This window comes from Diabrotica virgifera, chromosome 2 (assembly GCF_917563875.1).
Source record: "Diabrotica virgifera virgifera chromosome 2, PGI_DIABVI_V3a".
Lineage (NCBI taxonomy): Eukaryota > Metazoa > Arthropoda > Insecta > Coleoptera > Chrysomelidae > Diabrotica > Diabrotica virgifera.
Genome location: NC_065444.1, coordinates 56,847,965 through 56,873,747, shown reverse-complemented (window position 1 = coordinate 56,873,747; position 25,783 = coordinate 56,847,965). Strand labels below are relative to the sequence as shown.

Below are 25,783 nucleotides of genomic sequence, written 5' to 3'. Positions count from 1 at the left end.
CTAAAATTGGAAAATGTAATGATTAATGTTAAGACAGCATTTTTTAAATGATTCTTACCTAATATCTTCAGTGTTGAAGTTGTTAACCACGGTGTTGATGAAGTTATCTCTCATAATTACAGCACGAATCGACTTCCAGTCGCTAGCATTTTCACCGAGCAGTAAACAAATGGATTCCAAAGCCAACTTCACAAGAGCTGGTGGGTTAGCCATAGTACGGATTTCTACCAATTGTTGTTTTTTGATGGATTTTACAGCTAAAAATAAAAAGTACGTAAGTATAATCCAACAAAAAAATATTTGATTATGCAACAGTATATCCAAGCAAAGAGGTTCCTAAGAAAGCATGCTCTGATACTTTAGAAAAAAGTTTACAAAGAATATCTGCTCTAACGGAGTTTCTTTTGGAACTCTTTTTCTCTTAAGGGTGTACGTCGTATCATCATAATTTTCAACATGTGGGACAAGTAGAGGGTTAGTAAAATGTAAAGCAGATTCTAAATTCTCCCTGAAATATTGTATTCAAGTTAATTCAGTGATTCACTAGATCGTTGACAAAGATAATTTAAATGCGGAAATCTTGAGGAGCAATGTATTCAACCAGTATATCCTTCCTATCATGACATATACAGGGTGTTAGTAAATAAGTATGAAACACTTTAAGGGATAATTCTACATGAAAAAATAATGGCAGTTTGCTCGATAAACGTATGTCCGCAAATGCTTTTTTTCCGAGATACAGGATGTTGAAATTTTTATTTCAAACTGCCAATTTTTTTATTGCTCTAAGACCGGTTGAGATATGAAAATTACATTTGGCGGCTTCAAGAGGTAGTTATTGCGCATTTTTTGGCAAACAAATAACAATTTTATATTCATCATTGGCGTACCTACAGGTAATGGTCTGAATTTTTTTAAAGAAAAAAAGGTACGACACTGATATATTTCAAATTAAAAATTATTTTTGTATTCCACGTTTAATTTATGAAAAAGAACCTTTCTTGTTTTTTTTCCTATGGTGCACCGTTTTTATGCGAAAAAATAAAACATATTCGAGCGTATTTTTCATTTCTTAATACATTATCAAGAACTCTCCAATATAATAATAACAAAGTAGAACAATAACAGAAAATATTACTAAAAAGATTTTAACTAGGTGCAAAGCTACAACAAATGTTCAAAATTACCTCCTTTAAAGGTCACAGAATAATTTTATATTCACCATTGGCGACCGTACAGGTAATGGTCTGAATTTTTTAAAGAAAAAAAAAATAGTACGCCACTGAGAAACGTCAAATTAAAAATCATTTTTGAATTCCTCGTTAATTTACGACAAAAATAATTCTTGTCTTTTTTTCATATGCGGCGCCGTTTTTATACAAAAAAAATAAAACATCTTAACGTTTACAAATTATTCGAGGTAGATTCCATATGCATAGAAACTTATTAGGGAAGTCAATGAGGTTATTTGGCTCCGAATTCCAGCCTACTACATCGATTTACTTGATATTTTCACAATAAGTAGAGAATAGCTCAAGAAACAAAGTCTACCCTATGTCGATGTGCGCTTTTATCTTAGGGGTGGTTCCCACCCCTTCTCGGGGGTGTAAAATTTATTGGTTAAAATAACCACGGAAGTGGCTAGAGAACCTAATTCTAAGTAAAAACTGTTCAATAATTTTTTTGAGAAATCAATAATTTTTGAGTTATTTGTGGTTGAAAATTGGCCGTCTTCATTGTAAAATTACACCTTTTCGGGCGGTTTTTTTGCTAATACCTTAAAATCTATGCATCTAACGAAAAAAATTGTACAAAAGATTTTTGTAGCTTTAAAAAAAAAGAGATTCGTTCCTTCATATATCTTCTAGTTATATTACAAAAAGAGATATGGTAGGTGAGAAGAGTTTGTTTTTTGGTGCATGCTGAAATCGGTGTATTCAACTTGAAATAAAAGAGAAACGGTCGATTTTAGTTGTATAATGCTACCAATACCTTTTGTAATAATTGAAAAAACCTTTAGAATGAGCCACATTAAATGTCGATTACATTCAAAGTAAGCGAGATATGCTGCAAAAAAAATTGATGACTAATGGAATAAAAAAAAATGTGAAGTACATTTAGCCCCTCATCCATCAGAATTTAAATACATCGTTTTCCTTCTACAATACTTTTTATTATAGTGTTATTTCTATATTCAAAAAGTTGGACGGGTTTAAAATGGATAGTTTTTGAAAAAAATAAGATCAAATTATAGAGCGCATTTTTAAATTTGCTTAAGAATCTTCCTTTTTCTCCATCTAACTCGAAAAGATAAGAGATACGAAAAAAAGATACCACACAAAAATGTAGGGTTTTTTCAGATAAAAATTTCCTTTTTATTTTTCATTATTGTATCTCTTCAGGTTACATGGAGAAAAAGGAAGATTTTTAAGGAAATCTAAAAATGCGCTCTATAAATTGATTTTATTTTTTTTCAAAAACCATTCATTTTAAACCTGTCCAACTTTTTGAACCCGTCCATAATACTATAATAAAAGGTATTGTAGAAGTAAAATGATGCACTAAAATTCTGGTGGATGAGAGGTTAAATATACTTCTCATTTTTTCTTAAAATACATTAGTCATCAATTTTTTTGCAGCATATCTCGCTTAGTTTGAATGCAATATACCTTTAATATTGCTCATTTTAAAGATCTTAAGCACTACAAAAGGTGTTGGTAACATTATACACCTAAAATCGACCGTTTGTCTATTATTCCAAGTTGAATACAACGATTTGAGCATGCACCAAAAAAACAAACTATTTTCGCCTACCATATCTCTTTTTATATTATAACTAGAAGATATATGAAGGAACTAGTCTCTTTGGTTTTTTATAAGCTACAAAAATGTTTTATATAGTTTTTTTTAGTTAGATGCATAAGATATTTGCAAAAAACCGTTCGAAAAGGTGTTATGTTTCAATGAAAATGGCCAATTTTCAACCACGAATATCTCAAAAAATATTTAGTTTTCAAAAAAAAATTATAGAACAGTTTTTGCTTACAATTAAGTTCTCTAGCCACTTCCGTGGTTATTTTAACCAAGAAATTTTGTACCCACGAGAAGGGGTGGGAACCACCCCCAAGATAAAAGCACACATCGGCATAGGGTAGACTTTGAATTAGGAGATAATTAGAGGCTATTCCCAAAATTTCATTAAAATCCATACAGTAGGATAGAATTCTGAGGTAATATCCTATTTTTGCTCCCATTGACTGGAGTATATTTCAAATACTTTGTAAACGTTTAGATATTTTATTTTTTTACATAAAAACGGCGCCTCATATGAAAAAAAAGACAAACAATTTTTTGTCGTAAATTGAACGAGGAATTCAAAAATGATTTTTAATTTGACGTATCTCAGTGGGGTACTAATTTTTTCTTTAAAAAATTCGGACCATTACCCGTACGCGCGCCAATGGTGAATATAAATGTTGTAGCATTGCACATTGTTGTTCTAGTTTGGCATTATTATATTGGAGAGTCCTTGATAAGGTATTAATAAATAACAAATACGCGCAAAGATGTTTTATCTTTTTGCATAAAAACGGTGCACCATATGAAAAAAAGACAAGAAATGTTCTTTATCATAAATTAAATGTTGAATACAAAAATAATTTTTAATTTGAAATATCTCAGCGGCGTACTATTCTTTTCTTTTAAAAAATCCAGGCCATTACCCGTAGGCGCGCCAATGATAAATACAAAAATGGTATTTGTATATAAAAAATGCGCAATAACTACCTCTTAAAACCGACCAAATTTAATTTTCATAGTTCAAACGATCTTAGAGCAATAAAAAAATTTGCCAACACCTCGTATCTTGGAAACTAAACATTTACGGACATACGTTTATAGAGCAAACTGTCATTATTTTTTCATGTAGAATTATCCTGTAGATATCAAACCTGAACCTTAATTAAGGTAAATATGAATAAACTTGTCAAAACAGAAAGGGCAATGGAAAGAGCAATGTTATTTATATGGAAGCAAATGAAGCTTCGCAGGTTACAATACTAGACAAAAAGACCAATGTTCGAACGCCGTAATACAACATTGGATACCTTACGAAAGTAAACTACCAAGAGGAAGACTACAGATGAGATGGGTTGATGCATGGGTTGATGATATGAAAGGATTACCGGAACAAATTGGAAGTATGTTGCTCAGGATAGGGACCGATAAAAGGTGTTGGGAAAGGCCTATGTCCAAACATAATCGATAGAAGGCTAAGAAGAAGAAGACGTACTTTTTAATAGCATTACTTCATTCTGGCATTGCTAACTTCAATTAAAATAGAATAAAAAATCTTTTCAATGATTTGAGAATAGCTAACAACAAGAATCCATCGAGGATCATTGGAATCAAATCAAAACGATTATAAGCAACTTAACTCCAAACTTGAAAGAGAAAAATCAAAAGAAGCAATAGTGGATGAACGATGAGATTTTGAATTTGTTGGAAAAAGGCGCAAAATTTAAGAACCAGAACATCGAAATGTATTAACGCATTAATAAAGAGATAAGGACTAAAATACGAGCGGCAAAAGAAACACACTTTGAAAACAAATGTTTAGAAATTGAAGAGTTGCAGAGAAAATATGATTCATTTATTGTTGTTTGTTTGGGTTTATATGACTGCGAACACTAAATCCATTCGCCAATGATTCATTTAATATGTATAAAAAAATAAAAGAACTCACCGGTCAGAACAAAAAACTTGCAAATAACATTGTTGACAGAGTCGGAAAACTGATTATCACTAATTTGGATAAAATAGACAGATGGAAAGACTACATTGAGGAACTGTTTAATGATGAAAGGCCCGAGCTTGAAATTACCGAAGTAGTTACAGGACCTGGGATAACTATGGACGAAATTGAACAAGCAACTAGATTCGCAAAGACCAGGAAAGCGACGGGACCGGACGAAATACCGAGTGAAATAATAAAGCTCTTCGAAAGTTCAGGTAAAAGATCTCTCCTTCATCTTTTTAATAAAGTTTATCAAACTGGCTATTACACAGGGTGTCCACGAAAATAGTGGGTTCCTTAAAGGTATAGGTAGAAGGCACAATGTAGAGTAAAAAGTTTTATAACATTTTTTTCTAAATTGATCCGTTTGACTAAAAAACGAAAATACATTTTGATATACAAATTGAAGTCTGGCAACAACGCGCAACTCAAAAATTTAAAGATTAAAAAAGTAGGTTTGTAGGTCAGTTGCATCTGGTAGGTAAAATAATGTAAATATCAACAAAACCCATATCCATTATTTTGCAGATAGGTACCTACGATGTCAACAACCCCAAAAATCACACCTCAAAGTAAATAAACAAAGGGTTATTAGGTTAAATTTCCACAGTCACAGCAAGTTCTTCTAGACTACGTTGCCATGTCATTTAAATTTATGAAAATAAAAATTCACTTATATGGAGAACAATGTAATTTTTTTCTTGGAAACGGTTAACTTTAGAAAAAAATGTTATAGGACTTTTTTGTTCTAAATTGTGTATTATATCTATACCTTAAAGAAACGCACTATTTTGGGGGACACCCTGTATACCAACGGATTAGCTGCTGTCGACTTTTGTGACGATACCTAAAAAAGCAAACGCGAAAAGATGTAGTGACTACAGAACCATTTGCTTAATGAGTCATGTTTTAAGATATTTCTACGAATTTTGCACTCTAGGATGTACCAAAAAATAGAAGAACAGCTTGGTGATACACAGTTTGGATTCCGCAATAACCTTGGGACCAGAGAAGTATTGTTTAGTATTCAGGTTATGGGTACAGAGATGCAGAGATGTCGGAAATCCGGTTTATATGTGTTTCTTTGACTTTGAGAAGGCCTTTGATCGAGTAAAACATACTGAAATGATTGCTATTTTTCAGAAAGTGGGTATTGATGATAAAGACCTACGCATTATCAAAAATCTTTACTGGCATCAACGTGCAAACATCAGGATTGGCCGGGACACGTCTTAAGTTCAAATACGAAGAGGAGTAAGGCAGGGCTGCATTTTGTCCCCACTAATATTTAACATTTATTCTGAGTTTGTTTTCAATAAAGCAGTCGATAATGCTCAATGTGGTATCAAAATTAATGGCGTCAATATTAATAATTTGAGATACGCGGATGACACGGTGATAATTGCGAGCAATTATGAAGAACTTCAACATCTGATTAATAGGATTACCACAACGTGTGATGAATATGGACTCAAGCTAATCACCGCAAAGACCAAGGTGACGGTTGTCAGTAAGACGCAAATACAACCGGAAGTAGTAATAGCATATGGTGAACAATTAGAGGGAACTAACAGTATCACCTACCTTGGTTGTAATATAAATGAGAACTTTGACATGACATGAGCAAAGAAATTAGAATACGTATAGAGAAGGCCAGAGCTGCATTCTTTAAGATAAAGAAACTTTTATGTGGAAACAACATTACTTTGAATCTTAAAATTAGATTAGTGAGATGCTATGTGTTCTCTACCCTTTTGTACGGTGTCGAAGGTCGGACTTTAACAGATACTCTTCTCAAGAAATTGGAAGCCTTTGAAATCTGGGTATACCGGAGAATACGAATAAACTGGGTGGATAGAGTTCGTAACGAAGTTGTTTTGCACCGGATGGGAAAAGTCACGGAAGTCGTCAGAACAGTTAAAAATTGAAAACTTGAATATTTAATATTTAAATATGGCTTAAAAACCTGAGAGAATGGTTTAACAGATCCTCTGCATCAATTTTCCGAGCTGCCATCAACAAAATTACTATAGCCAATTTGATAGCCAACGCTCGATAATCGAGCAGGGCACATGAAGAAGAAGAAGGATTTGAGAAATAAAGTAATGAAAATAGCTTACCTAGTTGGGCTTCAATAACGGCAGGTTCGACCTGTTCTAGATCAGCCATTACTTCTGACCGTTTCTGTTCAATGTGAATTGTTTGTTCAGCCAACTGCTGCTGAATCTCTTGACTCTGTACCTTCTTCTTTTCAGCTTCTTGTTGATCTTTCACCATCTGCCTGAGTTTAGCGTTGGCAGCTTCATTTTTGGCCTGTAGCTCCTGAGATTTGACGGCCAAACTCTTCTGCATTTCTTCAACCTAAAAATAATTTATTATTGAAATTTCTACCAACCAAGCTTGAAAAATTCGCGTATTTACTGTCAATGATTTAAATATATACCTGTTCTACAGTTTCGGCGATCTTATTCAGACCAACGTTCAAATGCAACTGTTGCTCCTCCAGATCTGACCGTTTCTCATTGTACAGTTTAACGAGATGATGAATAAAATCTAAGTAATGTCTTGGAGTGATCGCCATGGTACGGCTTCCTCTCTTAACCAATCTACTGTTTGCTTTATGAAGAGTCTGATGTACATACACACAGGCATTGATGACAGCTTCTCTATGAGTAGGAGACGCTGAGATGTGATGGCAAGCAGCCGGGAAGAAGTCTGGACATCTCCAGCTTTGTTTTTCAAGATCCAAACGATTCGTGAATTCTTTACCAACCTATTAACAAAAAAAAGTTAATTCATAATTATTTAAAAATAGTGTATTCTAATAAACAATATTTCTTTCGTTAATGTAGATTAACAGAATGTAGTTAATTATAGTCTGTTTTTAAACCAAGAGGAGTAATTCAAATTTCCCGCGCCGTAAAGCTTGTTTGTAATTGGTCCAACCTCAGGCAAGTTTACTCCACTTTTATCAAATTTTGACACTAATGACATTTATAAAATTTTGACACTATGTATTGGCATTTCATAGGTTAATTAAATTCTATCATCGACTTTTTGTATTTTCTGCGTTATTCCTTTAATTTTTAGATTTTTAGTCTGCTTTTATATAAAAAATTGTTGTCTTTAGAACTCTTTAGCGACGTATTATTATAATATAATATTTATGGATTACCGTCAAATGCCGATATGATCAACCAAAAAAGAAGATGTATTTAGTGATTTTTGTAGTGACTTTCTTGGGTGTGAATCTGTCTTTTTAGTTTACTCCTCCTGGTTTAAAAACAAAGCATAGAATATTTAAAAGATTAAAACCACTAACCTGGAAGAGAGCTCCATCTGACCAGTCACCGAACCAGTTTAAGACGCATCTGTTGAACAGAGCTGGAGAAGTGGCAGCCCTATCTTTCAGACCATCGGTAGAGGGATTCATGGTGAAGACAACATGCAGATTACGCATTACTTGCTGTGTAAACCATTTGTATAATTCGTCATTTGAATCCAACATTAAACCTTTAGGAAAATAAGCAACATTATAATAAATATTTACAAAATCAATAATATTTATACGTTAACAATAATAAACGTATTTTTGGGAGATAACTACACTGACGAAATCTCCATACAAGGAGGAGTCAGGCAAGGTTGCACTTTGTCCCCGACATTGTTCAATGTGTGGCGACACGCTTTAATTACTATTTTTGCTAATTTTATTTTTTAATAACTTTTCTCAAAACGAAATAATATGGGTCATATAAAATTCGCATTTAATATACCAATCAGATTCTAAGAAGGGCCGTTAAGTTTTACGAAACGAAATGTATCCCTAACCATATGTTTTTGGTGTGTTCAGTTTAACAAACTGAATTCCCCATAAATTAATTACCTTATCAGACCTTATGTCAATAACGCACTTTGGAAATGCATTCGAACACGTTTCTTAAAACTACAGAAAGCTTCTGAGCTTTTAAAACGCCAGATGTAGTAATTTATTGCATTTTCTAGCCATATTGTAAAACCACAAACATGATGATAATAGTGTTGTGGTCTCTGCAGTATCGTCACGGCAGGCAGGCAGTTCAGACGCCCTCTCGCTGCCCTCAAACAATAAACAACCCTCTTATGAGATGAATAAGCACGCCTTTTAACCAAAAATAAAATAAATATTACTGTTCGTTGTTTAAACTTATTTCTAATTGATTCCGTTAACCCACACATCGGAACAAATGTTTACTTGGACCAGTTATTTAAAAAGGCACTTGAGAGACAGCCATATGGAATAAAAATCAACGGGGAAGTTAATTCTTTGCAATATCCATCTCAGTTTAGAATTAAGACAAAGAATGGTTAAGTGCTACGTTTGCTCTGAACTTTTGTGAGGTACAAAAGTGTGGACACTGAAAGTATCAAGCATTAACAAAATTGCAGCATTGGGAATGTGGATTCATAGACGGATGCTGAAGATACCTTCCATCTTGGACAGCAAGAAAAACTAATGAGGAAGTACTAAAGACGGTCAACAAAGATAGAGAACGGCCAAAGACGGTTAAACACCGGAAAATGTGTTATCTGGGACATCTAGTGAGGGGAATTCGATATAGAATACTACATCTCCTTCTCCTTTAGGTGCCGTGTTCGTATTCAGACGTTGGCCGTCATCATGTTTACATGCCTTTCTCTATCAGCTGTTGCGTGAAATAATTCTTCTACCGTGGAACCACACCATTGCCTAATATTACGAAACAATTAAAGTTTCTTTCCCTCTCTTTCCCTCCACTTTTCCTTGTACTATAAGACTTTGGGAGTCCTTCAATAAAATACTACAAATTATTCTTAAAGGAATAATAGAGGACCATAGAAAAGTAGGAAGAAAACAAGTTTCTTGGTGAAAAAACATTCGTGAATGAACTCAAAATGATATCAAATGCAGGACAAGTATTATTCCATGTTGCAGAAGATCAAGACGCCTTCGCAATGGTGATCGCCAACGTCGGATAATTCTGATATGGCACGTAAAGAAGAAGTACGTTTGGGAATCATGTGACAGTGAAAGAAACGCAAATTTTTAAGCGTTAAAGAGAGGATCGGAATTTGAAGTATCAAATCATGCTTACCTTCCCTTTGAGCTCCTTCCTTACACTGAGTCATAAGAGTAGTATATTCATCTCCTTCAAAAAGTCCAGGAACTTCACCATTAGCTAGTAGAGTGTTCATTCTTTCCAAGAAACTGGAATCTAACATATTGGACTCGTCCAAAATGAAAGCAATCTTTTCATGTTTGCATCCACTCCTTCTCAAAACAGATCTTAGATCTTCATCGAAATCTTCCGCTGTGTATTTGTTGTGTACTTTAATTTGGAATATAGATAAACCATTCATCCAGGCTACAAATCTGGACAGAGTTGTTTTTCCGGCACCAGAAACTCCGATCAGTAGTAAGTGACCTTGAGGTTGTCTGAAAATAACAAAACATGAGTTTAATTCCAAAACATGAGATAAAAAGAGCACTCAAGGAGACGAAGAATAATAAATCGCCAGGAAAAGACGGGATAACTGTAGAAATGCTAAAAAAATGGTGGGAAAACAACTAGAGAAGTTTTGTACATACTTATAAATAAAATTTTAATGACAAAACAAACACCCAACACTTGGAACGACGCAGTAACACTGTTACTATTTAAGAAAGGAGATAATAAGGATCTAAAGAATTACAGACCCATAACTTCACTAAATGTGATGTACAAACTATTAACCAAGATATTAACAAACACATTAACAACTAAATTAGATGGATACCAGGCAAGAGAACAAGCCGGATTTAGAAAAAACTTCAGTACAAGTGACCACCTTTTAACGATGAAGATATTAATCGAAAAAGCTAACGAATATCATATCCCACTATACATGGCGTTTATTTACTTCGAAAAAGCATTTGATAGTGTGGAACACTGGACAGTAAAGAATTCGCTACAAAACAGCAGAATAGACTACAGATATACCGACTTAATTACAAATATTATATAATAAGGCAACAACAACTATTAAGCTAATGAAACAAACGGAGCCTATTAAAATAAACCGAGGAGTAAGACAAGGAGATACCATCTCGCCCAAGCTATTCAACCAAGCGCTAGGAGATGTGTTCAAACAACTACACTGGGATGGCTTGGGTATAAACATAAACGGGCAATATCTAAATCACTTACGATATGCAGATGATATTGTATTAATAACAGAAAGAAGTGAAGAACTACAAAGAATGATGGAAGAACTAGATAGAGAAGCGACAAAGATAGGAATGAAGATGAATTACATTAAAACAAAAACCATGACCAATCAACAAGAAGAACTAATAATTACAGTGGCACAAACAAGAATAGAACAAGTAAAAGAGTATATATATCTAGGAGAAATCACTAGATTAAATAAAGAAAATCAGACCGAAGAAATAGAGAAAAGAATAATATTTACCTGGGCATCATTCGGAAAACTGTCTTATATTCTAAAGAACAGAAAATACCCGCAATATCTAAAAACAAGAGTCTTCAATCATTGTATACTCCCTGTTCTTATATGTGGCTCTCAGACATGGACGTTTACAAAAGAAAATATGGAAAAAATAGAAAAGACAGAAATATCCATGGAAAGACAAATGCTGAACATAAAACTATCAGACAGGAAAAGAAACGAATGGATCCGTAACAAAACAAAAGTGAAAGATGTCTCAACCCAAGTAGCAAAGCTTAAATGGAAGTTCGCCGGACACACCCTACGGCAGAAGGATGAAAGATGGACTGAGACGATTATACATTAGAGACCGTGGAACCAGAAACGAAAAAGGGGAAGGCCACAAATGCGATGGTCAGATAACCTGAAGAAGCACACTGGGTCAAAATGGATGAAAATTGCCCAAGATAGAGAGGCATGGAAGAAGGAAGAGGAGGCCTATATCCAAGGATGGATGTTTAGGGCTGATTAGATAGATAGAGTTTAATTCAGTGCTAAGTCATAAATACTATTAGAAGTGAGTATTTTTCCAATATTATTTACCTGAATATTCTGTCAATCCTTAAAACATGGTCCAACACCTCATCGAACAACACCAAAGGAACATCAAGTTCTTCTTCATAGAACACCTTCAGTCTGGCCTTTACATATTCTCTTAGTTGTTCCCTTCCAACAGGTACATAATCCTTGGATAACCAATTGCTGTAAAGAATGGGTCTTTCCAAAGCTTTCTCGCAGTTAGCTGATGGGAAGTGTTTTAAAGCTACAGCATCAATGTTTTCGTTAGTCCAACGTCTTTCTGTGTCTTCGACTAATCTGTCTTGGAAGAGACGGAGAGCTTCATGAGCCCAAAGCCTTACCAAACCTAAAAAAAAAATAAAAATAAATTCCAAACTATAACAGTTTCATGTCTCTCTATCCATAATGTTATTAGATGATCCAGTTATCACACAGCACCTCAATTTTACATAAGGGAACATCCATAAACTACGTCGTTGAAAAGGGGGAGGGGGGACTTTGCTTATGACGACGGTATACGACAGGGGGAGGGGCCATGAGTGCACATCCGACGTCGTTTGAAGTTCATGAATATAAAAAATATATCCTATTTTAGAATTAAAAAAAAAATAGTATATTATTTTTATCGCATACTTTTCATTTTGTTTTTATCACTCACAGCCTTAATAATATTGATAGCAGTTTTATACAGACTAACAAACAATAAAACATTGTTCTATGTCTTTAAACAAACGCTTCTTCTCAGGACAACGTCTGGAAGCAATGAATATTAAACTGTTCACTTATTTACTGAATACTCTGTGTGAAACAATTCTACAAGAATGAATAGAAATAAAGTATTCTATTCTATTTAGTTAGTACATTGTATCTATTTATACTTAATAAAAGAAATGGCATTGGAATCAAAACAAAATAAATATTAAGAATTATATGATGCAGTTAAGAAAGCATCGGAACTCCGATAAAAGTTTTGAAAAGTTAAGAAAGCATAGGAACGTTTTGTGATACAGCCCTTTTTAGGGATTTTAAATACATATACCTTTTACAAAATAAGGTTTTTATTTTTTCCGATAAAAGTGTTGTCTTTTGTCCTAATAAAGCTAATTATTAGTTGTACAGTGAATTGAGAGAAAAAAGTACGCGGATATTAATGAGCTACATAGTAATACTGATTTGGATACATTCGTAAATAAACTTGGAGAGCTAACTTTAAAAGATCCAGAAATAACATTGAATTTTAAAAAAATCTCGAAAATTATGGATGTTCCCTAATAATTACTCGTTTTTAAAGAAAAAATTAACTTACCCTCCACAGCAAGATTATCAAGAGGCCTTATTGCTTCACAAATTCCTCTTACCCATCTGGTCATTTCTCTTGGAGAATAAACATAATGTGGTTGCATATCTTGAGTAAATCTATCTTGAGATGCCAAATAAAATTCCACCATAGCATTAGTCAATGGTTCGGCATAACCTTTCAGACCAGGCGCCAATCTTAACATAGCCCTGGTGAAAGTACCGTAGATCTGTTTCAAAGATGTCTCTCCGGGATAATCTACATAAATGACGGGAACGTGTCGCAAGAATCGGTGGGATAGAGGCTTTCTGCCGGGATCAGTTGGAGGATTACAGGCACCGACAAATTGGATACGTTCTAGTGAGACCCAGGATTGGTCCGAGGCTCTGTAAAAACCTTTCTGTTCCACGATTTGACGCAAGAACATTATAACACGTTGTGTGCCGTAGTTGTCCATGTCTGGTAAATTTATTTCGTCACAGAAGAGAACTAACCATTTGCCCAACTAAAAAATAAATAAATGTTTATACTTTCGGATAATAAATAAATATTGGCACTAAATAAATCTAGGTAGAAAAAAATTTAAGGGACTTTCCCTTTCAAAAAGTCGATTTTTTTACGTAAAAACATTCCTTAGTACTACTGAAATACTGTCCTAAAATTTTATTAAGAAATTCAAAATAGAAACGAAATTTTAGCTGTATTTATAACTGTATCTACCTGAGCTAAAACTCGTTTGTATACAACACGGCGCGTGACGTCTCACCTGCTTCTTCTTTTATGTACGTGTTTGTATGTGTTTACACTATTTAAGCATATTAGAGGACTTCACAGTTACTTTCTAAAACTTTAGAAAGAAATTTATCGAAAATTAATCTCTTTTAAAATCGGAACAAATGCCTGGATCTGGTGGTCAAAAAATAATTTTTTAAACGTTTATTTATTAGTTTTAAGTCTCAAATTGAATCCCGTTTATAAAATACCCAATTAAAAAAAATTGTTACAGAAAGGCAAAAAGTGTCTCCAAATTAAAATGCATCTTTTGGAAGACGACCTCTACAATGGCACAAAACCTTTTTTATACCTCAAAACCTTCTTAACAATGTATAAAAAAATTATATCCATAAATACAATAGTTTTTTTTTAATATTTAAAAATCGTCTTTTTTCAACGTAAAAAATAAAAGTCTCGTGAATAGGATAATAAGGATCTACATATAAAACAAAATAAACAAAAATGTTACCTGTATTGGGGACAAAACTACACCATTAGGCGTTTTTCTGTATTCACAGTAGTGGTCGAATGTCTTCAGCAGCAATTCAGGAGTTGTAGCAGATGAAAAGTTCAAGCCAACCACTTCCATATCAGGTAACGCCCTTAAAGCGGAGAATAGAGTCATCGTTTTACCAGATCCAGGTGGACCGCATAATACTAAAAGGAAAATAGATAATTTTAATTAAAATTATAAACTAAATTTAAAATTAAGTTTTGTACTCAATAAAAGTATTTTAGTCCAGAAAGCCACTGCGCATCCTCTAGGAAAAATATTCTGATTCGGATTTTTTGCACAATCTTACTCAAAAAGGACCCCTTTTAACAAATTTGCATGTTGCCAGGTCCAAAAGTGGGTCAACATTTTTTTAAACGTTTTTTTTTGTTTTTTTCCTAAAATTATTATTTTTGTATCGAACAAAGTTTTTTTAGGTTTTTTTGGACCATTTCAAACAGAAAAGGTCTTTAGTGACTTTTCTCTAAAGTTGATAGTTTTTGACATAGAAGCGATTAAAAATTTAAAAATTGCGAAATCGGCCATTTTTAACCCTCAGAAACTATGTGAAAAACTGAAAATTTCGATGTTGCCAAGGTAAGAAGATATTCTTTGAACGTCGATTGATGAAATTCCGAAGAGTTTTTTGCAATACAATATCGAAAACCCTTTTGTTTTTTAATTGCCAATCAAGCGGGCACATGATTGGCAACCGTTGCATGTATATGTAACATGCGTAAATATATGCGCGGAAAAATATTTCGATTCAATTTTTTTTCACCATCTTCCTTGAAAATATTCCCTCTTAACAAATTTGTATGTTGCCAGGATCAAAAAGTCAATTTTTTTTTAGGTTTTTTTGGATAATTTCAAATAGAAAGTATCTTAAGTTACTTTTCTGTAAATGTGATAGTTTTCGAGATATAAGCGATTGAAAATTTAAAAATTGCAAAATCGGTCAATTTTACCCCTCAAAAACTATGTGAAACACCGAAAATTTCAATGATACCAAGGTACGTAGATATTCTAAGAATATCGATTGATTGAAAAAAATTTGTCCTATGCAAAAAATTAATTTTAGGAAAAAACAAACGTTTACATAAATTTTTGACTTTTTGATCCTGGCAACATACAAAAGAGGGGATATTTTCAAGCAAGATGGTGAAAAAAAAATTGAATTGAAATATTTTTCCGCACATATATATTTACGCATGTTACATATACATGCAACGGTTGCCAATCAAGCGCCCGCTTAATTGGCAATTAAAAAACAACGGGGTTTTCGATATTGTATTGCAAAAACCTCTTCGGGATATCATCAATCGATGTTCAAAGAATATTTTCTTACCTTTGCAACATCGAAATTTTCATTTTTTCACATAGTTTCTGAGGGTTAAATGGCCGATTTCGCAATTTTTAAATTTTTAATCGCTTATATGTCAAAAACTACCAACCTTAGAGAAAAGTCACTAAAGACCTTTTCTGTTTGAAATGATCCAAAAAACTTAAAAAAAACTTTGTTCGATGCAAAAAAAATAATTTTAGCAAAAACAAAAAAAAGTTAAAAAAATTTTGACCCACTTTTGGACCTGGCAACATGCAAATTTGTTAAAAGGGTAAGATTGTGCAAAAAATTCGAATCGGAATATTTTTCCTAACGGATGCGCAGTGGCTTTCTGGACTATTTTGTTCTATATTGATAGTAAAATACGAAGTATGACACTTTTATCGCGCATACAAGTTTTTGAGTGGGTTAAACGTATGTGTGAGTAAGTACGTGAAATGACCCTAGACATTAAAAACAGACGATACCACCCAGAAACTTAGTAAATTATTCCTTAAAAATTGTCGTCTAAATGGACTCTTAGCCAAATATTAGTAATTAGCAGCAAACAAAAGTGTTTGTTAGATTTTGCATAAATCAAAAAGTAGTAAGTTTGCGCGAAAATGGTGCCAAAACTTCTTATTCCAAAACAAAAGGATCTAAATAGAATGATTAGATCACCCATCATATTTGCCCGACCCGCCCCCTGTGACTTTTTTATTTCAGAAGGTAAAATCTGAGCTTAAGAGGACAAGGTAAGGTAGTGTGGAATTAATGAAATCAAAAACGAAGGAGATTCTCGAGAAGCTGACTTCCAACACCGCTTCAACAATGTAAAATTTCTATGGAGTAATTTGTAATGTAATTTTTGATTATAAAATATGTTGTAGCACCAGACCGGTTATTAAATTGCCAGACTACCAAATCTTTATAGACAAGCCAATGTCATATACAATGATAACATAAACAGAGATAAAATATACTTACTTATGCAAGAATTTGGTATACCAAGGAAAATAGTAAAATTAATTCAAGCCACCACGACTCACACAGAAGAGCAAGTACGTGTTCAAATCAATTGACAGATCCCTTCCAGGTAACTAAAGGGCCACTGAAATGCCTCTACACTTAATACGAAAAAAGGTTAATACCACAAATCATAAAGCGGGGAACAAGACAAAATAGGAAAAAAAGAACCGAGCGGAAAGTGGTGAGTCCGAATTTAGGAAATTAGCAGGACAACCATATAATTACTAAAGCTAGGGAAAATAGATAAGGCAGTTTAAGGAACTTGAAGTAATGTTAATTTAAATATTTTTTAAAGAAATATCTTCAGAGTAAATTTCTCAACTTTCAACTAAATAATGTTTACTTTCGATCTACACTTTTATTTACTGCAATAACATTACTATCAAAAAATAATTAATTACTTCACAAATACATACCTAATGGTTTATGTTCGGCTAACCAAGTATAAAGCAAGGATTCATGTCTTACTGTATCCAAAGTGGGCACTACAACATCAGGTGAAGCAACCTTGTGCGTCTCAATCTCAATTTGTGGCACTTTATTGGACCACAGCGACCATTCTCCCTCGATGGTGACCTCGTAGTCGATTATAGGCATGTTGTTGTCTGGAGGAAGCGGTACCGTTGTTACAGATCTGATAAAATCTCCCAGATCAGAACGAATCTTCAGTTTGGCGTCACCAGCGAAACTCCAAAGGATGGAATATATCAAACATTTTGGAATATATTTGTCTAAGACATCATTGGTTAATGGAAAGTCGGGATGCATGTGGTTATATTGGAGAACGTTTCTTACGGCTTGATTTAACATAGAGAATAACGAGCTGAGTGCTCTAAGACGTGTGAAGTCCATAATATGTTCTTGTTCCATCGCATATTCCAGACAACGTACGACTAGACCATCGGGTGATAAGTATGGTTGTAGTAGATTGACAACGTCGACTTGTAGTTGAAGAGTGGGAGAAAGCATATCGTCTTTGTCGTTTTTCTTGCCAAAGCCGCTATCTTCGCTTTCTTCCAGAGGGATATTCCTCAAACGAAGAATATAGTTTTCGAAAATCATGTCAGTTGACAAGACATCTTCAGAGAACCAGACCATACCGCAACGAGAAACCGTGGCTAGTGTCGCATATTTCAAGTCTTGAACCTAAAAAATGTAAGAACCTCCTTTAACAATATTCTTTCCAATATTTTTATGTATACGGGCCATTCCATTTCAAATCACTCAATTTTGGAGCAAAAAAAATTTTGGACCTCCGAATTGTCTGAAAATTGGTATATAGCTTCTACAGGACGTAAAAATAAGATATTTAAGGTCAAAAAATTTTCTTCTTATTTTTTTCTCAAAATGTTATTTTATGCGATTTTACAGTGGTTTGGTGTTTATTTATACAAATTTGCATTTTCTATCGTAAAGTATCAATGGGAAACATAATATTTTAATAGAAGGGACTCAAAAATGTCATTATATGGCATTATAACAAGTTACTTTGATTCAAAACAAGCTTTTGATCAAATTTTATAGTGTAGAAAACGTTAAAATACATTTTTCTCCATTCCCAAAATACATCATAATCGATTTGGCTGAAAATTGGCCCACAGATAGACAAAACATAGGACTTTAAGTGGTGAGAAGGATTTGAATTATATTACAATACCAAAAAAGTTACATGCAATATTATAGTCAAAAATATAGGCGTCTACTGTAAGTACAATTAACTCGAAAATATCGACATCACGACAAAAATTGTGAAAAAGAAATTGTAATAATTGTAAATACGATGTATTTGGAACAATTTCAGTTCCTACCATTTTTGTCGAAAATTTAAAAATGGCGGAGATATTGAGCAAAACAGGTTCTCCTTTAAAATCAAGATGGCTGCTAACGTAACGGAGGAATTCATTCGTGATTTTAAATTTAGGCTACTATTTCCCCTAAAGATCAGAAAAATAAAATTTTGGGCAGCTCGGCATTCAAGGTCAAATGCTATCCCGACTGGACTAATATATACTTTTGAGTCTGATATTACTGCATGTAACTTTTTTGGTATTGTAATATAATTCAAATCCTTCTAACCACTTAAAGTCCTATCTTTTGGCTATCTGTGGGCAAATTTTCAGCCAAATCGATGATAATGTATTTTGGGAATGGAGGAAAATGCAAAAAACGGTATTTTAACGTTTTTTACACTATAAAATTTGATCAAAAACTTGTTTTGATTCAAAATAACTTGTTATAATGCCATATACTGACATTTTTGAGTCCTTTCTATTAAAATATTATGTTTTTCATCGATACTTTACGACAGAAAATGCAAATTTGTTTAAATAAACACCAAATCACTGTAAAATCGCATAAAATAACATTTTGAGAAAAAAAGAAAAAGAAGATTTTTTGACCTTAAATATCTTATTTTTACGTCCCGCAGAAGCTATATACCAATTTTCAGACAAATCGGAGATCCAAAATTTTTTGCCTGAGTGATTTGACATGGAATGTACCATACTCAGTACACCCAGAATTAATAATTTCTTGAAGTTAATTTTTTGACAACATGGTAGATTTACATCAAGAATGAAACGATAGCGTTGGCAAGAATTTGCTAAACATGTAATCAAAAAAAATTAATAACGTGTTTGGCGAGCCCGTAGCTGAATACACCCCTGTACACGTCTAGGAATTCCACGTTCCAAGCAATTTGAACTACATGGATTAACTGTGCCAGAGTCTGTGGAGGATGGTGCAAAGTTGACAGTCTCATTCTCATCATATTATGCCACACATGTTTGATAGGATTTAAATCCGGTGAACGGGGTGGCCACGGCAAAACTTTAACACCAGATTATTGAAAAATGTCCATAGTTCGATGAACAATATAGAGACGCGCGTTGTCTTGCTGAAAAAGAACGTGTCGACGGCTGTCTAGATGAGGCAGTAAAGTTGTTCGTAATATATCATCAACATAACGCGTAGCTGCCATACTTCCTAGAATAAACGTAAGTGATGATCGGCTGCCATAGGCAATAACTCTCCAAACCATTATTCCAATTGTCCTGTGTACATGCCCCTCAACAGCAAATCAGATATCCCATCGCTCTCCACGGCGGCGTCTTACCATCCTTCGACTATTATGCATTCTGCCACCCAATGCTGCCGTTCTGTGCACAAATTCAAACAAACGTTAATAACAGTGGTCCGCAGTCAAAAGAAGCACTAGTCGAGGGCGGAATGAAACCAATCCAAAGATGCGACGGTATAGTGTACGCATAGTAACAGGTCTACTTTCTACTCCAAACCCGTAGTCGCAAAACGGTCTTGCAGAGCCAGTAGTCTAAAGCGCCTATCTTGACGCTTCAGTTGACCGGTTGTCGTCATTGCCGTACAATTAACAAGACGGCTAATTTCTCTATAGGCCCATCTCTCTATAGGCAATAATTCTACCCCTGCCAAAATCGCTAACATGGTGGTAATTTTGGTGTCTTCGAACTTGAGACATAAATGGTAAAACATTGATAAAAGTGAATAAAAATGGTATACATTTTTATTATTATAAAACAATGATATTGTTATAGCATGTTTTAAATAAAGGGTGTCCCCGAAAATAGTGCGTTCCTTTAAGGTATGGATATAATACACAATGTACAAGAAAAAAGTCCTATAACATTTTTTTCTAAAGTTAACCGTTTCCAAAAAAAAGTTACATTGTTCTCCATATAAGCGAACTTTTATTTTCATAAAATTAACTAATCTGACATCACTGTACAAGAACTGTTTGTGACTTAAGTTATTGACACCAAAAATGTAGATCAGGCAGGTAGACACCTGAAAAATAATTATGTGTGAAAATCAAACCAAACAAGAATTTGTTTGTTTGTTGAGGAGGAAGACAGGGTTTAATTTAAATACTAAAGGCCCATGGGGCAACTATTTTTGAATTGTGACTGTGTCTATCTTTAGATTTTGTATACCTACATAGTTGTCAAATTTCAATTTGCATACCAAAATGTATTTTCGTTTTTTTGGCCAAACGGTTGAGTTTAGAAAAAAATGTTATAAAGACTTTTTTGCTCTACATGGTGCCTTTTAACTATACCTTTAAGGAACGCACTATTTTCAGGGATACCCTGTATAGTCATTCGGTTGCCATTAAGTTCAAGAAATTATTCCTTCTGGGTGTAACACTTCTAATATGTCACTGAGTATATTAAAAACAATTGAGTCAATTCCCCAATTTAAAAATGTGGCTCACCTCGAACATAACCCTAACGTTTGGAGGTAGGGAAAGACGTTCACCGTTGGGCAGAGTCAACAATTTGTTGTCATCAAGTACTGAATTCAAGTTTTCTACCCACTCAGGATCTACGTCACCGTCGAAGATGATCCATTGACGTTTGTTAATTTCTCCCCTGACGTTGTCAATAATTTTCCTGCAATGAATAATTGCTATTTTTTAGAGTCGATTCACCGAGCTTTGGAATATGTATTGTGACAATGTCGTTTCGGAAAATATACACTTAAAAAGTCCTAACACTCATTATTAATAAACTCTAACATTGAAGTAAAACCACTTCTATGTAATAGGTATAATTTACTAAAATTCTAAAAAATCCCAATGGATTGAATAAAATATGTACAGAACGAACGTTTTCGGACCTATCAGTCCATCATCAGTGAACTCATATACTTGCTAACTAGCACCAGAACCAAACAATGGTTGGAATAATTATAATTAAATCTACATTCTAATGTTGTGAAATTGAACAGGTTTAACGACGATGTTAGTAGATAACCTCTGGGAACATGGTGAAACCCTAATCGACCACTTTAACCAACCATCTTGGGCCAACAACATTTGGTTCTGGGGCTAGTTAGCAAGTATATGAGTTCACTGATGATGGATTGATAGGTCCGAAAACGTTCGTTCTGAACATATTTTATTCAATCCATTGGGAATTTTTAGGATTTTAGTAAATTATACCTATTACATAGAAGTGGTTTTACTTCAATGTTAGAGTTTGTTTAACTATATATGGTATACAGCCAACCCAGGGAACTATCCCTTTTTAGTTCATTATTAATAGCGGAAATAAACTTACTGTTGCAGACTTCTTTAATTTTAAGAAGGAGAATAATGATGAGCAATGGAAGAGTATGTTCATTAATTATTATTGTAATTAAAAATTTTTAATTTATAAATACTAATCTCTAAAAGACTAAATTTAAACCATTGTTTTATTATTTTAATTGATGCAGTTTTTATTTTGTTGTAAAACTACAAGTGAATAATTTTTTACTTTTAAGTCAAAATGAATATTGACTATGAGCACGTGTGCTTAGTTGTATAGTATTTTCCAGCCACTTCCGGCCGAAGTCAAAATTTGACTACCATACCAAAAAATTAAGAACCCTATTCTCCGTTTCAAACGTTAGAATCAGTATTGTTGTATATTGCAAGCAGTTTGCCATTCTATGAATTATAAATAAATCCTACTTTAGTATTCCACAGCAGTTAACAGCGATAATCCTATACAATGACTAATACTACCTTTCACGGCCGTTTCGTGAAAAGCGGCAACGTTGTAAAAAAATTCTCATTTAGTTTATATGGGGCTATCCTTGTATACTGCATAGCATGTTTGAAATACGCAATAGACAGCTATATTTTAGGCAAACGAATGTTAGATTTTTGAACTCCTACGAAGTTTTACACACTGAAGAAAAACCATACAAGTGTGAAATTTGCTTAAAACCAATTTCGCACTTGTAAGGCTTTTCCCCAGAGTGCATCCTTAAATGTTTTTCAAATTTCCATCTTGATTAAATTGTAAGATACGTTTTTACTGGAGCGGCTGTTGCGCTCATCGCTGAGCGGTGATCGCGGTGTACTGCTTGTGTGGTTTGTTAAAGAGCCGTGTCGACTGAAGCGTCTACAGTCGTTGTACCGCTGGAGTCTCTAGCGTCGTTTTTTAACGACTGGTCTGAGAGTAGACACAATCGCAGACGCTGAGTGATTATAGTGGCGTGTGTAAGTGATTTTGAGTGAGTTCACTCCTTTTCGGAAATGAAAAAACATACGTTCAAAATACTAATTCTAAGCAACTTTTGTTCTTCACAGTTTTTTCACCAAGTCAATACTTTTCGAGTTATTTGCGAGTGAATATGTTTATTTTTCAACAAAAAAAAAACACGTTTTTAGACGGGTTTTCGGCAATAACTCAAAAAGCAAGTATTTTATCGAAAAAAACATTTATGAATTTCACGGTAAACGCAAACCTAAAGGAGTAAAATATAACTGTGTGTATATGACAATAACATAGTTAGAAACAGACTATTTGACTTGTACACACTTCTATATAAATCAAAACGGGAACTGGTGTATGTTTTCAAAAAAACTGATAGTGTGTAAATAAATTTATTAAAATCAGCTAAGTACTTACAGCATTTTCAATGGCATCATCAGAGCTATCCTATAAAAAGACTAAGTTAAGAATCTTATTCATACAAAATTATAAAGTGAAACTTACGTCTTATAATTATTGTAACTACCTCAAATGAAGAGAAAAATTCGAACAAACACATTCTAATTTTAAAAATTAACCCAGGTTTCAAACCACTTGTCAGGGTAAAAACCCTTAAATATACAAAATAATCACATTTAATGTGTTTTAAAAAATGGCTACCATTTTTACAATTAACAGCTGTTACTGACAATATGCAAAGATGACAAGATGCGGACGGAAACAAACTTCCTTCGACATCTAAGTTATTAAATAATAATTAAAAATTTGAAAATGACTAAGTTGTCATATGTAGGTTAAATTGGTGTGAAGTTAGAAGTTAATATGAAATTCTAAGAATTTCTATTCTAGAATTTCATATTAACTTCTAACTTCAAACCAATTTAACCTACATATGACCACTTATTCATTTTCAAATTTTTTAATTATTATTTAATAACTTAGATGTCGCTAGGAAGTTTGTTTCCGTCCCCATCTTGTCATCTTTGTATATTGTCAGTAGTTGATTGTAAAAATGGTAGCCATTTTTTTAAAACACATTAAATGTGATTATTTCATATATTTAAGGGTTTTTACCCTGACCAGTGGTTTGATCCCTGGGTTAATTTTTAAAATTAGAATGTGTTTGTTCAAAGTTTTCTCTTCGTTTGAGGCAGTTACAATTATAAGACGTAAGTTTCACTTTATAATTTTTTATGAATAAGATTCTTCAACTTACGTCTTTTTATAGGATAGCTCTGATGCTGGCATTAAAAATGCTGAAAGTACTTAGCTGATTTTAATAAATTTATTTACACTATCAGTTTTTTGAAAACATACACCAGTTCCCGTTTTGATTTAATAACATAGTTGTTTTTAGTATTTTATTTACAATTTCATCACATTTTCTCACATTTTCAACCTTCCTTGGACTTCTACAAATATTTTAAAATCGAAATTAGCTAATTCGATTGAGTCATTCTGGAGCTGTTATAAAAAAAGATATAACAAAATACAATGACGTTTATTAAACGTCATTCAATGTTTACATATCGAAACCGTACCGGACAGGCTGAGTGACTTGTTGCATTAGGATTTTATAAGATTAAATATTTAGCTGATATTACCTTAATATGTGAGTGAAGAGACCGTCCGTCCATTCCCTGGTATTGGGATCCAAAACACCATACAGCGCTTCTTTGCTAATAGCCTTTGGATCGATGACATGTGCAACTCCTTCAACGCCTTCGAATCTTTCAAGAGCTTTAAGGAGAACTCTCCATGCCGAACTCTTACCGGAACCGCTTGGACCGACCATCATCAAACCATGATTCAAATTTGATATTTGGTAAAGTTGAAGTACCTTCACAGAAAAAATAATTAATACGTTAAACAGATTAATATTAGACCTTTAATATTTGAGGGGTCTAGATTCAAAACCGGACATTTCCACTTTATGTCATTCCGAGTAAACTGAAAAACAATTTACAATTTTACTGTTCCCTATCTCAAATTGGAGGAAAAGTCCACTTTTGCATCTGAACCAATTCTTTCACACTGAATTACTATTAGGAACTGTCCAATTTTGCTCTCTATCCAATTGTTAATATATGGATCCTTAATTACAGATTACAGAGGTGTATTCAACTAATTTTGACCAAAAAGTGGAAATGTCCGGTGTTGCATCTAGACCCCTCATTGGATGAATATGATAATATAATCGATTATCGAATGTTAGTTTAGAATAATTCTTTCCTATTTAATACATTGATCATTCGGTACTCTTCATTAAAGTTCCAAGATAAGAGACAATTTGAATTACTTCAATAAGGATATTGACAGTATTAAAATAAAAATATAATTTTCCTGCAAAATAGTAGTTTTCATAACAAAAAACCTAAAGCCACGAAATTTATTTTTTATTTTTAAGGAATGTTCTTCTTCTTTTTGCTCCTATTCTATCGGATATTGAATATCATCAGCCTAATCGATTCTTCCTCCTACCTGTGGGTCAGTTCTTTGGTTTTCCTGTATTTTGCTGATAATGGCTCATGTTGGGCCGAAACGCGCCCAATATTTTTAACACCTACTAATACTACTATCGGTTTACAGCGTTCTCCGACGTCTTCCGACTCCTAATCGCCATTCTTCTCTGTTTAACCATAGACCTGGAGGGATTTCTCTTTCCTCTAGTTCTTTTTCAATTCCCTCCCTCCAGCTTCTTCTCGGCCTTCCTCTTTTTCTTCTCCCTTGTGGTGTCCACGCCAAAATCTGCTTAGGGATCCTGTCATCTGGCATTCTCTGTACATGGCCGTACCATACTAGTTGTTTTGTTTTTATGTCATCAATTATTGTATGTGTGACTCCCATCATTTCTCGTATTCTCTCATTTGGTATCCGATTTCTTCTTGATTTGCCCGCTGCTCTTCTCCAGAAGTCCATTTCTGTTACTAGTAACATTTTCTCCGTTCTTTGTTTCAGTGGCCAAACTTCACTGCCTGATTATACTTTTAAGTATGCTTTTGTATATGAGCTGTTTGTTCGCTTT

General features: G+C 33.7%; 1 protein-coding gene across 4 annotated transcripts in view; it reads right to left on the bottom strand.

The window, feature by feature from the left end:
* LOC114331494 (dynein heavy chain, cytoplasmic) overlaps positions 1-25,783 on the bottom strand; it is a 144,735-nt gene that overhangs the window by 35,099 nt on the left and 83,853 nt on the right. For all 4 annotated transcript variants that reach the window (XM_050643656.1, XM_050643658.1, XM_050643659.1 and 1 more), the window contains 11 exons: positions 24,363-24,598; positions 20,988-21,165; positions 17,155-17,884; positions 14,362-14,549; positions 13,128-13,623; positions 11,846-12,167; positions 9,910-10,250; positions 8,118-8,308; positions 7,239-7,568; positions 6,916-7,156; positions 59-257 (listed from right to left, as the gene is read on the bottom strand). In XM_050643656.1, the coding sequence (XP_050499613.1) occupies positions 59-257; positions 6,916-7,156; positions 7,239-7,568; positions 8,118-8,308; positions 9,910-10,250; positions 11,846-12,167; positions 13,128-13,623; positions 14,362-14,549; positions 17,155-17,884; positions 20,988-21,165; positions 24,363-24,598 (3,452 nt within the window). The remainder of the gene's footprint in view (positions 1-58; positions 258-6,915; positions 7,157-7,238; positions 7,569-8,117; positions 8,309-9,909; positions 10,251-11,845; positions 12,168-13,127; positions 13,624-14,361; positions 14,550-17,154; positions 17,885-20,987; positions 21,166-24,362; positions 24,599-25,783) is intronic.